Source organism: Chionomys nivalis, chromosome 11 (assembly GCF_950005125.1).
Source record: "Chionomys nivalis chromosome 11, mChiNiv1.1, whole genome shotgun sequence".
Classification (NCBI taxonomy): domain Eukaryota; kingdom Metazoa; phylum Chordata; class Mammalia; order Rodentia; family Cricetidae; genus Chionomys; species Chionomys nivalis.
In genome coordinates, this window is record NC_080096.1 from 58,248,745 (window position 1) to 58,267,272 (window position 18,528).

Sequence of the window (18,528 nt, forward strand, 5' to 3'; positions counted from 1 at the left end):
GCACATGAGTGCAGACGCTCACAGAGGCCAGAGATGCTGAATGCCCTTGGAGCTGGAGTTACAAGCCATTGTGCACTGCCTGACATGGGTGCTGGGAGTCAACCTTGCGTTCTTGGCAAGAGCAGTCCATGTCCTTGACCGCCGAGCCATCACTCCAGTCCCCCAAATCTTAATTTTTAAGAGCTGCACCGCTCCTGCCCCTTTCCAACCCGTTAGGAGTCATCATTACTTGTTTTATTGCTCTGATAAACTCTTCCCTAGTCAGGCAGAGCTTGCTTCACTGACTCCAAAAATTTTAAAGTGGTTATCTCTATGCTACATGTATTTTGACAGAATAGGATATCCTGTAGAGAGATGTGTATTTAAACGTGTTTGGGTACATTTCTCCTCTTCAGTAGGCTGATTGACTGACTCTGTGCCTCCCAATGAGAACAACCTCGCGCAGCTTCTCAGATGGGCTTCCCCTGATCAAGCTGGAAATGAGCATGGCACATTTGTGTCACTGGCACAGCCCAGCTCCATTCCCACCACAACACCCATCACACTGTCATTTGTGTGTGCACTTGCACTCGTCCCAGCTTCAGTGGAGGTGTACTAGAGGAAGAGACTCATGCTCTGTTTACTGCTGTATCTTAGGGCTGAGAGAAACACACAGTATAAAATAGTATGCGAAAATGCTTGCTTAAGCCGGGCGGTGGTGGCGCACGCCTTTAATCCCAGCACTCCGGAGGCAGAGGCAGGCGGATCTCTGTGAGTTTGAGGACAGCCTGGTCTACAAGAGCTAGTTCCAGGACAGGCTCCAAAACCACAGAGAAACCCTGTCTCGAAAAACAAAACAAAACAAAACAAAACAAAAAAAAAAAAGAAAAGAAAATGCTTGCTTAATAACCATCTTATCCTAACACAATGGATGCTGAAATGCATCCTTTCCTGAAGTTCTGGGTTTCCATACTCTCTTTCTCTCTCTCTCTCTCTCTCTCTCTCTCTCTCTCTCTCTCTCTCTCTCTCTCTCACACACACACACACACACACACAGAGAGAGAGAGAGAGAGAGAGAGAGAGAGAGAGGAGTACACTAGAATGTATCTATATGTGTTATAAAAAGCAAAATAAAATATGATCCAATCCAAAACTAGCTCTATACCTGCAACAGCAAAACCAGAGCATGAACCCTCCTTCATGTGTATGAAGTTGGTGGATCGGACTGCACTCGAGGACATAATCTAGGAAGGAACCAAGGGGCTTTGAAATACCACCCCAAAATTTCTCTTCCACTGAGAGTGGTTTCACTCTTGCTCAGATCACAGAAATCAGATCTCTGACTTTATGCCTTTACCATAATATCAGCTCTTCCCCAGGGATTTCTCCTTTTATCTGTGAGATCATATTTTCCCCATTTATCCATCAACTGTATTGTCAGATCATTAAACTCTGTGGACAATAAGCAAGTGTATGATGAGCTCATTGCTAGCTGAGCTCACTCATGCAGTAATTTGCTTGATGAGTGGTTACACTGCTAACTTGATGAGTGGTTACATTGCTAACTTCATGAGTGGTTACATTGCTAACTTGATGAGTGGTTACATTGCTAACTTGATGAGTTGTTACATTGCTAACTTGATGAGTGGTTACATTGCTAACTTGATGAGTGGTTTCATTGCTAAGTGATGAGTGGTTACATTGCTAACTTGATGAGCCTCCTACATAGCTAACTTGATGAGTGTCTTACATTGCTAACTTGAGTGTGTTACATTGCTAACTTGATGAGCATACTACATTGCTAACTTTAAGAGTGTACTACATTGCTAACTTGATGAGCGTGTTGCATTGCTTTACTTGAGTGTGTTACTTTGCTAACTTGATGAGTGTGTTGCATTGCTTAACTTGAGTGTGTTACTTTGCTAACTTGAGCGTGTTACATTGGTAACCACATCTAGCAAAAAAAAGTCTTTAGCACAAGCTTACCTGTCATTCCGAAAGATCTTTGGTAAATACCTCTTGGGAAACCACATGGCCAAAGCACACATCAGAACCCAAAGGATGGCAAGTTCATCAAGCATCTGACCCAGGAAACTGAGAGTTGCATGGAAGTAGACAGATCCAATTCCTAGAAACGATCACAGCCAACAAAAAGTAATTCAGAACAGACTCACACAGACAACCCTTCTCCCGGTGCCATCAGAAGCACCAGAGTGCTCTACCTCTCGGGGAGGGGACTCAAGAGGTTAGGCTTGCAGGCCTGGAGGCTAGAAAGGAGGTTTCAAACTGGGCTCAAACGTCAGCACATCACAACAGAAAGAATTCCACGGCCAAGCACACTCTGTCTCCATCCTCTGAACCTTCACGATAACAGGCAGTAAATAAAAGTCAACGCTATCTCCCTGTTAAGAATTCCCAAACCGCCAGAGAGGAAATGGAAATCACACAAATATTTCACCAAACAATGAGGGACCTAACGTCTAAATATTTTTCTTTCTTTAAGTCCCTTGGAACCACATCTCATCAGACTTCAATTGTTTCAGGGGTTCTTTAGAAGTTCTCAGAAAACCACGCTGGCACGCCACCAGTGGCTGTTCACAGACGCTGAGTGCCGGTCTATGATAGCTACAGGCAGCCTTGTTATCAAACCGAGTCCTTTTGGCATCAGCGGAGCAATGGCTAAGACGTCAGAGTGACTTTGGTTTACAAAACATTATGTTCAAAAGGGACAGGAAACATTCGGGGTCCCACTTCCTCCCTTTCAGTTCCCACTCCCACATGACTCCACTTACCCACTACAACGAGGAGAGCCCATATTAAGTAGATGCCGCTGTTGAAGCACTTCGCATACTGGCGGAACAGGCACATGCAGATGGGCGGTAAAATGAAAAACAAGACGTTGCTGATCTGGAAGGAAGATGAATAGTAGGTAAAAGCATAAAGAATGCTTGTTCCAAGCGTGTCCTGTGCAAAGCGGGGTGAATGTGTCCATGCATCTTGTGCAAGTTCTGCAGTTTTTAATGAAGACACGCAGTGAGGGTAAAGACAGACCATCTTAAAGTCCATGTTGGGGGCTCCTTGACTCTTTGGATCATAGGAGCAACTGTAAGCAGCACCATCAAGACTAGAGGTGGTGCAGCTCAGTGGTTGAGCCCTGGCCTAGCATCAAAGCCTGGGGTCAATTCACAGTATCTGGAGGGAGAAGAACAGAATACTTTGATCTATGAAAAGTTCCAAAACTCCTTGCCTGATTCAAAGAGCCAGTAACTCTTGCTTCCTCACGAGGACAGCACTCTTTCTTGCAGCACTCTAAGTCACAATGTCAGTTTTCTCATCCCAATCAAAACCTATCCTTCGAAGAAAATCAAGTTTGTATGCTTCTTCCCAGCTTTGAAATAAGATTGTTTGACTGGGCGTGGTGTGCAGGCTCGTGGTACCAGCGCTGGGTCTGAGGCAGGAGGATCCCGTGTTCAAGGATAGATTCAGGCACGTGAGGAGCCTGGGCAATAAGAAGCTCTGCCCCCTACCACACCATCTCCCATCCTGCCCCCCAACCTGTACTCCAAAAAAAAAAGGAAAGAAAATTGTATTTAGCTTGTAAATTTTATTTGTGCTTAAACCTGTTATGTCCCTAGGAAGCACTTGACTGTGTAAAAAATAATAATAATGTTTTATATAATATAATATAATATAATATAATATAATATAAATAGCCGGGCGGTGGTGGCGCACGCCTTTAATCCCAGCACTCGGGAGGCAGAGGCAGGCAGATCTCTGTGAGTTCGAGGCCAGCCTGGTCTACAAGAGCTAGTTCCAGGACAGGCACCAAAACTACAGAGAAACCCTGTCTCGAAAAACAAAAAAATATATATATATATATATAATATAATATAAATATAATTGCCTGAATATGTAATCACTATTAAAATATCATTAGTTTAGCAAGGTAGCCTATACCCATATCCAAACTTCAGGGGAAGTTGAGGCTGGAGGACTGTGAATTGGATTAGTTGAATTTAGGCAAACAAATAAGTAAATAAATAAATAAACCAGGGACTGGAGAGATGGCTCAGCAATTGAAAGCACAGGCTGCTCTTCCGGAGGACCTGGGTTTGATCCCCAGAACCCATGTGGGGGTTCACAACCTTCACTCCAGCTCCAGGGGATCTGATGCCCTCTTCTGGCCTCCAGAGACAATATACACGGGTGGTGCTCAGTCATGCAAGCAAAAACACCCGTACATATAAAATAAATAAATCTTAATAAAAAAGAAAAAAACAATATTAATAAAAATGGTGATGAAATATTGTACATTCTTTGGTTCACACCCAGGCTTTTAAACCCAGTGTAAATTTCACACATATAGCAAGTCTCAGTTTGGGATAGTCACATCTCCCTGTGCTCAGAAGACATATTTAAAACACAGTTCTACAACCTCACTCTAAGTCTGAAGAGCTGGAAATACATCTCAGTAAAATGCTTGCCTGGCATTTGTGAGGCCCTGGCTTAAATCAACAGAATCACCACCACCACTGAATCCCCCCCAAATACAAAGGAAGAAGAAGGGGAGGGGGAGTTGGAGGATGGGAAGACAGAAAGAAAGAGGCAGGGGCAGCAGCTGAGAGACAATGCCCTCACCAGAGTACAACTGACTGACTCGTCTGTGTTGTGTCTGCAGCCTGTAGAACTAACTGTGAGAACCTTCCTATAGGAACAAGACCAGATTTGGTACTGGTGGCTTGGTAATTCTACATTCAATAGCAGGCTTTTGAGGCTTTTTGCTTTGTCTTACACTCCTACCAGCGGGGTACAAGGGTTCTGATTCTCACTGAAACATAGTATACCCTGCTGTTTGTTTCTAAAGCAAGGCCATTCTTAGAAGGTATACAATGGTAGAGACATTCAGCTTGCTTCCCCCCACCCCTTTCCATCTCTCCTTTTTAATTTATTTATTTTTATCTCATGTGCATTGGTGTTTTGCCTGCACATATGTCTGTGTGAAGGTGCTGGATCCCCTGGAGTTACCGACAGTTGTCAGCCGTCACACTGGAAGAGCAGCCAGTGCTCTCGATCACTGAGCCATCTCTCCAGCTTGACATTCAGTCCCTAAGCATCATCCCCAGTTGCTGAATGAGGAGCTCTTGGTCATGGCCCTGGCATACAGAATGTAAAAATAACATCTAAGTCTAAATAGGCTTTAGCCCGAAGGTGAGGTGGGAGGAACACATCGCAAAAGACTTTAAAAAGCAAAACAAGTGACTCAGCAGTTAAGAACACGTGTTGCTCCTGCAGAGACCAGGGTTCACAGCACCCACATTAGGTGGTTCTTACAGATACCTGGAACTCCAGCTCCAGGGGATACCATGCCTCTGACCTCAGAAGGCACTACACTCACACACACACACACACACACACACCACAGATTCACACACACATACCACATGCATACCACACACATACACACCATACACACACTTAAGAATAATAAAAAGAAGCCAAGAGAGACAGCTCAGGGGTTAAGAGCATTTGCTGCTTTTATGCAAGATCCAGGTTTAGTTCCCAGAAGCCACGTGATAGTTCACAACTGTCCATAACTCCAGTTCCAGGTGATCCAACACTCGCCTCTGACTTCCTCAAGCGCTAGACATGTGGACATACACACATGGAAACAAAACAGTCACACATATGACACAGAACAAATAAATCTTCAATAAACGGTAATAAAGACATACCTTTTTTGCTTGTTTGTATGATTTTTGAGACAGGGTTTCTCTTTGTAACAGCCTTGCTATCCTAGAGCTTGCTTTGTAGACCAGGCTGGCCTTGAACTCATAGATCTACCAGCCTCTGCTGCCCAAGTGCTGGGATTAAAGGTGTGTGCCACTGGGGTAGACTGAATGTAATTGGCCCCCATAATCTCAAAGGAAGAGGCACTATTAGGAGGTGTGGCTTTGTTGGAGTGGGTGTGGCCTCGTTGGAGGAAGTATGTCACTGCAGGGGTGGGCTTTAAGATTCCCTATGCTCAGGATACCGCCTAGTGTGACAGTCGACTTCCTGTTTAAAAATCCAAAGAGCAAGGCTGGCAAGATGGCTCACTTGCCCCTGAACCTCACAATCAGAGTTCAGTTTCACCCACCAGCTGAAAGGGGAGAACCAGCTCTCTTAGTAATCCTCAGACCTCCACCTATGTGCTACAGTAGCTAAGCATCCACACACATACACACTAAGTTAAATAAATGAAAAATAATAACTAAAAATAGACCTGGGGATATAGCTCAATTATAAAACTCTCCCCAGCATGTGTGGGGCCCTGGGTTCAATCCTTAGTACTGCCAGAAAAATTCAGGGATAAGTAGACAAGATAAAGTCTTAGGGTTTCTTTTGCTGTCATAAAGACCATGACCAAAGCAACCAGGAGAGGAAAGGGGTTATTTCATCTTAGACTTCCAGGTAACTGTCCATCACTGAAGGAAGTCAGGGTATGAACACAGCAGGGCAGGAACTGCTACAGAGGCCTCATACACCGTTACTTGCTTTCTTAGACCACCCAGAACCACCAGTCCAAGGTGTGGCCCCGCCCACAAGGGGCTGGGCCCTCTCCATCAATCACTAATTAAGAAAATGCACTACAGATTTGCCTACAAGTCAATCTCATGGAGACATTTTCTCAACTGGCAGTCCCACTTCCCGAATGACTCTAGCTTTTTTTCAGGTCGACAAAAAACTAGATAGCACAGTAAATAAAGATGAAAACTAAAGACAGGGGCACGAGGGTTTCCAAAAGAAAGGTGCGACCACTCCTGTTGGCTAAGCCAGAAAGGTGACTTAGGCGCTGGCACAAAGGAATAGCCAGGTACCTGAACATGGATGAAGACAGCAGGGCAGAAGGGCTTACCCCCAGACCTCAGAAGCCACGCTGGTCACATCCCAATAAAATGTATCACGGGGCTGGGGAGATGGGTTAGTCAGTGAAGTGCTTGCCACATCTGCATGAGGACTTAAGTCTGGAAACCCAGCTCTCCAAACCCATGCAAAAAGCTGCCTTGGATGCTTTAATGCGAGCGAATGCAGGGGAGGTAGAGACAAGGGGGTTTTTTCAGGCTCGCTTACCAGAGAGTGTAGCCAAATCAGTAAGCTCCAGTTCTCACCAGAGACGACATCACAAACAGTGAAGGAGAAAGGGATTAAGGGCAACAGCCAACTTCAAACTCTGGCTTCCATACACAAGTAAACACACTTGTACATGCACAAATGCCACTCACACATACAGAGAGAGGGGGGAAAAAAGTGTTAGCAAAACCCAGAACTTCGGCACCCCTTGGAGGTGATACGGTCTTTGGAAAGGAAAGAAAGAATGGGAAAGAAAAGAGGATAATAAAACGAGAGAACATATTCGTTATGTGTGATTGATGACCTTGAATGAAACTGAATAAATGTTCTCAGCGGTCCCAGAACCAACTCTCATTTATAAAAGAGCAAGTGAACTGGCCAGTGGTAACCTACAGTTAGATCCCAGCACTCAGGAGGCAGAGGCGCTCAGATCTCTGTTGAGTTCAAGAACAGGCTACTAGGGATACACAGAGAAACCCTGTCTCAAAGAAAGAAAGAAAGAAAGAAAGAAAGAAAGAAAGAAAGAAAGAAAGAAAGAAAGAAAGAAAGAAAGAAAGAGGGAGGGAGGGGTAGATGAAGATGAGGCACAGAAGAGATGACTCAGTGGTTACCCAGAGTTCCATTTCTAGCTCACTGCTCACAACAATCTGAAACTCCAGCTTCAAGGGCTCTAACACCTAGTTCTGACTTCCATGAGCACAAGGCATGCATGTGGTATACAAATATAAGTGCAGGCAAAATACCCAGACACATAATTTTTGAAATTGTATAGGGGCTGGAGAGATGGCTCAGTGGTTAAGAGCATTGCCTGCTCTTCCAAAGGTTCTGAGTTCAATCCCAGCAACCACATGGTGGCTCACAACCATCTGTAATGAGGTCTGGTGCCCTCTTCTGGCCTTCAGGCATACACAGAGGCAGAACATTGTATACATAATAAATAAATAAATATTTTTTAAAAAAAGAATAACTAAAAAAACCATGATATTTAAAAGGAAGAAGAAGTCAGGGCTAGAGCTATAGCTCGGGGGTACAGCACTACTCTAGCACGCAGGAGGTCCTGGGTTCAATCCCCAATGCCTAGGGGAAAAAAAGACCGATGTGGAATGGGGCTTACCTTACCTACTGCATACACACAGGTTTCCGTTCATACTATGAGCACAGCTTCTCACTTCTAGTGAGGATGGAGAGATGACTTGGTGACTATGAGCACTGGCTGCACTTCCAAAGGTCTTAAGTTCAATTCTGAGCAACCACATGATGTCACAACCATTTATAGTGGAATCTGATGCCCTCGTGCAACATGAAGGTGCACATGCAGATAGAGCACTCGTATACATGGGGTCCTTCCAAAACCATCCCTTGCTTTAAGGGGCTATGAAGACCCAGAAGGTTCCTCTTACTGCTACTCCCAGGTTTCACCTCCAACTGGCCCGCTCACATCCAGACTTCCAGTTTTTGCTTCCCTAAGAACAGTGAAGGCCATCACACTGTGCTCACACCCCCATCACATGATTTAAACTTGAGTTTCATTCGGCAGGGGAAAAAGTAGATAAAAAGGGAGAAGGTGAAGGGGTAGCAGAGAGAGAGAAGGAAGAGAAAAGTCGAATTGCAACTTAATGATTTTCCCTCATGTTCATGGGCAAGCACTCCCTCTCAGAAACATCTTAAGAGTTAAAAAACTCCTTTCTACCCTTCACCCCAGAAAGAAGTGCTTCTCTGGATGCAAACCCTCCATCTGCTTCCTTGCGTCAGGAGAAGGAGCACAGATGGGTCCCACACAGCAGCACCGTTGTCCCGAGGTAGGCGGATCTCTGTGAGTTCGAGACCAGCCTGGTCTACGGAGCTAGTTCCAGGACAGGCTCCAAAACCACAGAGAAACCCTGTCTCAAAAAACAAAAAACAAAAACAAACCAAAAAAAAAAAAAAAAAAGGCATGCACCACCATCGCCCAGCTAGAAACTTTTCTTCTTAGTGAACGTGGATTTAGCTGACTGCTCTTCAGGGCTGCAGAGAGCAAGAGGGTTTCGTTGCTGTTGTTTTGTCTTATGTACTCATCTTTTCAGGGGAAGGAGCACCAGTTTAGAGTCTCCTTTACAATGCTGGGAAATATAATACCCTTGGGGGTGTGTCTGCTTGTCTGTGGTAGGATCTCAGGTACCACGGTTTGGTCCTAAACTCACTAGGTAGCCAAGGATAACCTTAAACTCCTGATCATCTGCCTCTACCTACCAAGTACCGCGATTACTGGTGTTCACGACATGGCCTGCTCTGCCATGCATCCTGACTTTCACTCCAGCGTGTCTCTGTCCCCTAAAGGCCTAGCGATAGCTCTTGCTTTAGCCAAGGGCAACTGTGACTGACAAGCTGTCCGTTACATGGCTCCACAGATTCACATTACCACAAGTAAGGCACACGCCTGTCGCACACGAATGTGTTCATATGCTTTTCACGAGGGCACGGGGTCATTTACTGTGCCCGCAGTAAGATCACAACACTTCAACATTATTATTAGTTATTCTATTTTCTTTTCTTTTTTTTTTAAAGATTTATTTATTTATTATGTATACAACTTTCTGCCTCCATGTATACCCACACGCCAGAGGAGGGCGCCAGATCTCATTATAGATGGTTTGGAGCCACCATGTGGTTGCTGGGAATTGAACTCAGGACCTCTGGAAGAGCAGACAGTGCTCTTAACCACTGAGCCATCTCTCCAGCCCCAGTTATTGTATTTTCTAAATACAATAATACAATACAATTTGAGAAGGATCTCACAGGGTAGCCCAGGCTGGTCTCAAACCATCCCAAGCAGCTGCTTCAGCCTTTCAAATGCTGGGACTACAGGCCTTTTCCACGGCTGCGTGTTATTTTTAAGGTCACATATAAACACCGTTCTGATCCATGCTCCCTACTAAGACTAAAATCACATTTTTTGGAAACTATTTAACAGCCTACCTACCAAGGCCCGCTGGCTGCCACTATTCCTTTAAAAGGCACCGATATATGGAGAGGAAAAGCCTAAATTAGAGGGTGACCGTTCTCAAAACAAAAAGAGGAAGGAATACCAAAATAAATACGGAAAGACAAATGAGTTATGGCTAAAGACAGACTCTGTGGCTCCATCTGTACTGAGAAACAAGCTCTCATTCAAAACAACGAGGGTCTCTAAAGTTGTACGATAGTTCAGCTGAAGGGAGATTGTTTTAAGGTCATTGCTGCGTTATCCCTTGAAAAATTGGTTTGTTCCTTGTCCACAAACTTTTTTTTTTTTTTTTTTTTTTTTTTTTTTTGGTTTTTCGAGACAGGGTTTCTCTGTGGTTTTGGAGCCTGTCCTGGAACTAGCTCTTGTAGACCAGGCTGGTCTTGAACTCACAGAGATCCGCCTGCCTCTGCCTCCCAAGTGCTGGGATTAAAGGCGTGCGCCACCACCGCCCGGCCAAACTTTTTTTTTTTAAAACTGAGGAAAACTACAACTTCAAAATGCATTGATTGTTTCCTTTAAGAGTTTCTTACTCCGTGGATTCCTATCTAGCATTTGTTCCAAAGTCATCTCACGGACACACTGTGTTCTCATTCTGATGCACTGGAGCGCGCCTTTCCCATAGAAGCGGGGAGTGCAGACAAAGGCATGGGCAGGCAACTTGCTGAGCATAGGTTTGAGAGCAGCCTTGGACTCCCACCCTAGCTAAGCATACTGTCTGTGCCTCCTGTTTGCCTGCAGAGTCCTAGGCCTCACTGCACTGTCCCAGTCCTGCCTGTGGGGTGGCCTGTGGTTTGCCAGGGACTCGGGGGGCCTTCCAGAGCACAGGACTTCCAGTTGCAAAAGTCAAGCAAATTGGACAGGAGAGATGCTTGCTGCCACACACAAGGACCTGAGTTCTATCCTAAACCCAAATGATAGAAGGAAAGAACTGACTCCCACAAGTTACCCTGTGCCTTCCATATGTACACAACCACACACACGCACGCACACACATACACATACACGCACACACACACACACCTTAATAAATAGGGCTAGAGATCTAGCTCAGCAGCTAAGAGTGCTGGCTGCACTTGCAGAGGACTCAAATTAAGGTCCCAGCGCCACAAAGCAGATCACAAGCTTGGTAACTCCAGTCCCAGGGGGATCTGATGCCCTCTTCTGGTCTCCATGATTACTGTACATACATGGTATACATATACATACATATATACATGCATTCATACACATAAAATAAAATATAAAGAAATTAAAATAAGTAAGCAGAAATGTTTTTTAAATTAATTAAAATTATCAAGCAAAATAATTAGAATCAGTTTGGTCCCCCTATTCAGATGCCTGCTTGCAACCCCCCTCCCAGCCCCACAACACACATCCACATGCAGTGTGCTAACAACACCTCAGCAACGTGTATGTGCCACTATTAAGAGCCCCAAAGCCCAGAGACTATTTCCAGATCTGGTTTCTGGGACAGGAACACGGCAACAAATGCTTAGTCAGGCCACCAGCCAGGCAGATTCTGTCCAACAGAGAGGGGTTCCAGACTTGGACCCAGAAAGAAAGCTTTCCTTGCTGTGATCGTTGGGTGCAGAGGAGGAGGTGAGAAGCCAGGTGCTGTTTTCATGCATATATTTCACTTTTTTTCACTACCTGCTTATTTCTGTTTCCCAAGTCACTGGCCAGCAAGACAGCCTTCAAAGGGCATACCCAGTGGTCCCAGAGCAGGCTCCACTTTTATCCAAAGCAGCCTATGTGGCAGGAGTCCCCCAAAGGTGCCAGCCATGTTGACTCACACCTGGAAGCCCAGCACTTGGATGCTGGGACAGGATTTCTGTGAGTTCAAGTTCAGCCTGGGTTACAGAGTGTGTTCTAGGCGGCATGGGGCTATACCATGAGACTCTGTCTTAAAAACCAAACCAAATAAACCCCTATCATTCATCCCGTGAGAGTTGCATGTAGTGAAAAACAGTATCCTAGGTGAACAAGGGAAGGGAAAGAGTGAGTAATTTTTGTTTTATTTTTGAAACAGGTGTAGCCCTGGCTGGCCTGCAACCTGTTATTTAGACCAGGCTAGCCTGGGTCTCTCATAGTCCTGCCTGTCTCTGCCTCCTGAGTGCTAGGATTGAAGGTGTGCACCTCCACATCAGGTTTATGTGATGAATCTTGGAAGAGATGCTGGTGTTTCTCGGAAGCCAAGGATGGGTGATAAGAGGGTCGGAGGCAGTAGGCAAACAGAGGAGGAAGCTGTGTACGCTCTCTGCCGGGCCACTGGGTAAAAGTCATAAGCATTTACAGTGAACCTTTCAAGCCGGGCATGACTACTTATGCCTGCAATTCCAGCACTTGGTGGGTAGAGGCAAGGAAACAAGAAATTTAATGCCATCCTTGGCTACATAGGGAGTTTTAACTCAACCGCTATACAAGATCTTGTGGTTTTATTTTTAAATAACAAAGTAAGGCCGGGCGGTGGTGGCGCACGCCTTTAATCCCAGCACTTGGGAGGCAGAGGCAGGTGGATCTCTGTGAGTTCGAGACCAGCCTGGTCTACAAGAGCTAGTTCCAGGACAGGCTCCAAAACCACAGAGAAACCCTGTCTCGAAAAACCAAAAGCCGGGCGGTGGTGGTGCACGCCTTTAATCCCAGCACTCGGGAGGCAGAGGCAGACGGATTTCTGTGAGTTCGAGGCCAGCCTGGTCTACAAGAGCTAGTTCCAGGACAGGAACCAAAAGCTGCGGAGAAACTCTGTCTCGGGAAAAAAAACAAAACAAAACAAAACAAAAAACCAAAGTAAATGAATAATAAATAAAGTGAAAAAATTTATCTGGGCAAGTGTCACATGCCTGAATCCCAGTATTTTAGAGGCTGAGACAAGATCACTGGAAGTTTTAGGTCAGTATGTTTTACACTAGAAGGTTCCAGGCCAGTCAGGATGAATGATAAAACTGTTTCTCAAAATAAAGACAGAAACAAGCAAACAAACAAAAATGGACATTCTCAACACAGCAATTCTCCGATGATAATCAATACTTTAAGCACATTTATGTGGGTCAGGCATAAAGCTCAGAGGTAGAACGCTTGTCTAGCATGCCCAAGGCCTTAGGTTTGATTCCCAGTGACGAAAAGAAGAAAAACACTATGTCCAGATGTGTTTATGTGGACTTCCTCTGTATTCCTCTTCAAAAGCCAAAATGAAAACAATAAAGCATCAAGAAGGAGTTAAGTGGCCAAGTGAGCCGTGGCCAATCAGTTCCAGGGTGCAGGAGAAGAGGAAAGCGGTTCTGTGCAGCCAGTGTGACTGCTGGGAGCACAAAGGTCCTCGCACTCACAGATAAGCACTAGGGAAACCAGGAATGTTAAACATACAGGGCTGTGTCTTCTGCAGAGGAGATGTATAACCTATTCTCTACCCAGAAGGCTAGGAATGGAGGTGGCTAACAGCCTAGCTAATCCCTGTGCTATCTGTGTGGTCGGGGAATCCCCCAAGCTCCCACAATTAGGACCAGTGGTGGCTAATAGCCCAGGTGACCTCTATGTTGTCTACATGACCAAGGCCACACCGGATCCTCCCCAAGGCCTTTAAGATAATATCTGTAGCCTACCTATAGAACCCACCTCACGGAAGAAGTGACATGTACTTTGAGAAGAGCTTCTTCTATGTAATTGTGCCTCCTTGTGCATATGGGATTGTGTCCCACCAGGAAACTTTTTTCCAAATTGTACCGTATGGAGTCTTTCTCTATCCTGCCAGCCAGCTCCCAAATAATGACATGGAGGCTTCTTAGCAATTACAAAAGCTCGGCCTTAGCTTAGGCTTGCTTCTAACTAGCTCTTCTAACTTAAATTAACCCATTTCTATTCATCTACGTGCTGCAACATGGCTCTCCTCCTGCATGCCCTGCTTCCTCTGTACGCAGCAGATGACTCTGCCTTTCTTCTTCTCTGAAACCCATCTATCCACAGAAGTCCCACCTAACCTCCTCCTGCCTAGCTCCTGGCCATTCAGCTCTTTATTAAATCAATCACATGACACATCTTCACACAGTATAAAAGAATATTTTGAAATGCAACATAAGTACCTAAAGTTAAGTACTGATTAAACAATACACATATATACTGTGTGCATATATATAAGATATATATATATATATATATATATATATATATATATATATATATATTAGATGCTTACAGAAGCACTTACATTTACAAGACAACTCTTGGCAGAGTCAAAAGGGTTAAGTTCTGACTCCATCTCTGCCATTTCCTTGACTTCAGCAAGTGATATAAACTAAACGGGCCCTGATTTTCCTCCTTTATCTAAGGAACACATGGCACATGATGTTTGTGGTGATGGCAGAGTACCCGACAGAGCCACAACACACAACAAACAACTAAGTGTGACCAGTAGTGACTGAAATCATATTAGTCACCCATTACCCTCTAAGACTCGTTAAAACATTCTAGACCCCTTTCCCAGTATTCTCCTGCCTTAATTGTCAATTCTTTTAATTTTTCTCAACTCCTTTAACTTTTTTTCAACACTGGTACTAATTACCAGTTTTGTGCAAAATAATTAAGCTAGGCACAATGTCACACACTCGAAATCCCAGAATTCTGGGGCCAGAGGCAAGAGGATCTTGGTGCATTTGAGGACAGTACAGGCTACATAGTATGGGCTTCACAGTTCAGGTCCAGCCTGGGCTACATAGAGAGGCTGTCTTAAAACAAAACAAATGAGATGAGCAAGGTAGCACATGCCTTTCATCTTAGAACTCTGGAGGCAGAGGCAGGCAGATCTCTATGAATGTGAAGCCAGTCTGGTCTACACAGTGAGATCCAGGCCAGCCAAGGCAACATGGTGAGACCCTGTCTTGAAACAAATAAAATAAAAAGGGCTGGAGAGAAGGCTCATTAGTTAAGAGTGACCTTCCAGGGCTGGAGAGATGGTTCCACGGTTAAGAGCATTGCCTGCTCTTCCAAAGGTCCCGAGTTCAATTTCCAGCAATAGCACGGTGGCGCACAACCATCTGTAATGAGGTCTGGTGCCCTCTTCTGGCCTGCAGGCATACATGCAGACAGAATATTGTATACATAATAAATTTTAAAAAAAAGAGTGACCTTCCAGAGGACCTGGGTTCAATTCCCATTACCCACATGGCGGCTCACAGCTGTAACTAGTTCCAGGGGATCTGACCTCATCTAGACATACATGCAGGCAAAATACCAAAGGCTTATAAAATAAAAATAAAAAAACACAAATAAACAAATGCATAACAAGGTCTCCTGTTTTATTACAAGGACCTTAGGAAATGTTTATCACCAACAATTCATTGGTATTCCCCGTGCATGAGAAAGAAGGGTTCAGGAAAGTCTTGTGGTAGCATTAGCACACCAGCAGAGCCACGGTGAGAAGGAAATGTTTTAAAAGGCTTATATATAACAACCAGCTGTTCCTCTGCGACCCCCCACATCCCCGAAAAAAGTGTGGTGGTTTATTAATTCCAAAGAAAAAGTTTGTCCCATGCCAGGCGGTGGTGACACACGCCTTTAATCCCAGCACTCGGGAGGCAGAGGCAGGTGGATCTCTGAGAGTTCAAGACCAGCCTGATCTACAAGGGCTAGTTCCAGGACAGGCTCCAAAACCACAGAGAAACCCTGTCTCGAAAAAAAAAAAAAAAAGAAAAAGAAAAGAAAGAAAAAAGAAAAAGTTTGTCCGGCAGATGGGCAAGATTAAGGAGCCGCAAACACTGCAGCTCTTTCCTAAAACAGAGTTTGCTTTTCTCTGTATATAGCTCCCATGAGGTTAGACTGAAAAGAAAAAAGCAGCCAGGTGCACGGGCTACTTGAGAAACCGAGATGAGGGTCTCCGATTTAATTCCAGTCTGTGCTATACAGGAAGACCCTTGCCAGAAAGAGACTAAGAGGAGGGGACAGGAGGGGAGGGAAGCAATAGGAAGGAAGAAGAAAAGGGAAGGCAGGTCACATCTCCCCCTCCTCCAGCACTGGGGGGGGGGTTCAAGCCTGGCACAGAGCAGCTATGCAAGAGCTTTGGGGGACCTAATGACAGGGCTGACTCCCTCTGCAGATCTCACACCTCACAGGGAACTGCCACAGTGGATGTTCAAAAGCCTGACACCAATCTGTCATTCCTTCAACTCTGGTGAAATCTTTAGTATTTCTCAGCAATTTCCCACTTGTTACCACTGGTGTTACCCTACTTTCTCCAGCCCTTTTGTTGGTGCCTGTATGTACCTGAGAGCAACATGCTTCACCAGGTTGTATAATAGGAAAAGGGTGGCCACTTCCACTAACTAGATCTTTTCCTTTGTCTCTGAATGTCAAAAATCTGGTTTCCTTGAGCAACCAACCTGGCCATATAAAAGGGAGAGACGCTGATGTGGAGGACAACCATGTATGTTAACACTGAGGAGAAGCAAGTGGAGAATTCTGGGTTGTAGCCCCAGACACACCAGCATGTGGGTATGGCAGTTCTCGCCTCAACAGCCTAGTCTTTTCACCATGGGAATAAAAGAGACCAGAGATCTCTCCAGGCAACTCTTGCTGAGGACATTCTTTCAAGAAATCCAAGAGGGGGAAAAATCCTAAATAACAATCTCAAACTCACAATGACTCAAACCAGGAGTTCCTGTTTTCTGTGTCTGAACAGCAAGGAAAGATAAGCCAGAAAAATGACCATGCAAAGTCACGTTGGATACTAGAGTCCCGAGCGACGGGCACAGGGAAAAAGCAGGGACATTTCCTCTCCTAGGCACAACCCTTCCCTCCCACAAAGACCAAAATCCTACCAAGGATTCTGTAAATTTCCGCTTGTCCATATCCAGGGAGCTAGGCAAGTTCAGAAAACCCACCCGTTATTACTCCCAAATTTCACTGTCACCACCAGGAGCTGGCTCAAAATTGGACTCTAAAAGCAACAATAAAAAGAACTCAGAGTAATTAACTTGATTCTGGACAGAAATAATTCGATCGACATTATCATAGTTTAGTGGGAAGGGCAGGCCAACTTGTGGGAGTGGGCCCAGTGCCTGGACGTGCCCCGGGCTCCACTCTCTCAATGCGCCCAAAACAGGTACTCAGCGCAAAAAAACGCACAATGAGATCCAGGTGCGTCACACCACAAAGATCCTAGGCAGGGAGGAAGGGAGCTGCCCTGTGGGTTCACATCCCCAACTGACCCAAACTGGAAGAAAGGGTTGACGCAGACCCCTGGTTCCCGGACCACGGGACTCAAACAAGACAATAGAGCCATCAGAAGAAAATGACAGGAAGAGCTGGAGGAGCCCAGATGCCCTGGATAGGGACCGGGGAGGCGTGCAGAAATAGAGCTGGGAGCAGTGACAGGAGAAGGGGGCGTGGAGTGACTCCTGCCTCGGACATCCACGGTCACCCACTGCCTGCTTCCAGGCACCGCAGCCACGGAGACAACTCCCTCCCTCCGCCCGCCTGCCCTCCAGCCCCCGCGTCCCGCACCGTGTTGTAGAACTCAGCGATGGCAGGCACGATGGTGTAGTTGTCCTCGCACCAATCCACCTCCGAGCTGCCAGCCCGCAGGTGGTCCCACCAGTGCGGGTCGCCCATGGCCGCTCTGGAGCATCGGAGCAGCTTCTCCGCCGCGGCGACCGGCCGGAGCTGCTGCGGGGGGCACCCTGTGCGTCTGCTGCTTTATGCGGTGCGGGACAGCCTCCGGATGAGACGCCTCCCCGCGGGCCTCCCCAGCCTGGCTGCTCCGGCCAGCCACTGCCGCTGCAGACCCGCCCCGGCCCCGCCCCTGGGAGTCCCGGAGCAGGACAGCCACGCCCACTCGGGGGCGGGACCTGACGTGAGAGGGGCCCGAAAGGGCGGGGGTGAAAAGCGGGGCTGTAACCACTGGCTCTCCAGTTCCGCGCTGGTGGCAAAGGCCTTTAGAGTCGCTCTTGTCCGGGTGCGTCCAGGTTGTGTAAAGAACGCCAGAGCTGCCCCCTCCCCCCGCGCCCCGTAAAAATGTAAAATATGGAGAAACACAAGAACATTCGAACCACTTTGGACTCCTTGGGAGTTCTCAGCAAGCCGCTTCACTGCGCTTGGGACGCAGGTTCTCACGCTTAAGGAAGAAGGCGGGACAGCTCTACCAGAAAGCGACTCGCTATTGTCGCTGGGGCAAAAGATCCTCCAAGCTGTAACAACAGGTTCTCTGGACTCTTCCAAGCAGCCTGGGCCACTCACTCCCCAGGGGGCCGTTTCTGCAGTACTAAGTGTCCGTACCCATCTTTAGTGATTTATGTGAACGTAGGCTTGGAGAAAGCCTTCAGCCACCCCAACCCACAGAGGATGCAGTATAGCAGGTAAGAACACACAAGTGCAGGACAGTATACACACATAGTACTATAGTACACACAGTTATGTGTGCCGGGCGCTTTTGGGAAGAGTGTCCATATGTCTCCCATTAGGTGACCCAG

At 46.2% G+C, this 18,528-nt stretch overlaps 1 protein-coding gene across 1 annotated transcript in view; it reads right to left on the reverse strand.

Annotated features, from left to right (window-relative positions):
• The window catches only part of Acer2 (alkaline ceramidase 2), a 42,390-nt gene extending 24,627 nt beyond the window's left edge, over positions 1-17,763 (reverse strand). The window contains exons 1-3 of the mRNA XM_057784943.1: positions 17,564-17,763; positions 2,772-2,886; positions 1,966-2,107 (exon numbers count right to left, since the gene is read on the reverse strand). Coding sequence (XP_057640926.1) covers positions 1,966-2,107; positions 2,772-2,886; positions 17,564-17,671 — 365 coding nt within the window. The 5' untranslated portion in view covers positions 17,672-17,763. The remainder of the gene's footprint in view (positions 1-1,965; positions 2,108-2,771; positions 2,887-17,563) is intronic.
• Between the last annotated feature and the right edge of the window lie 765 nt (positions 17,764-18,528).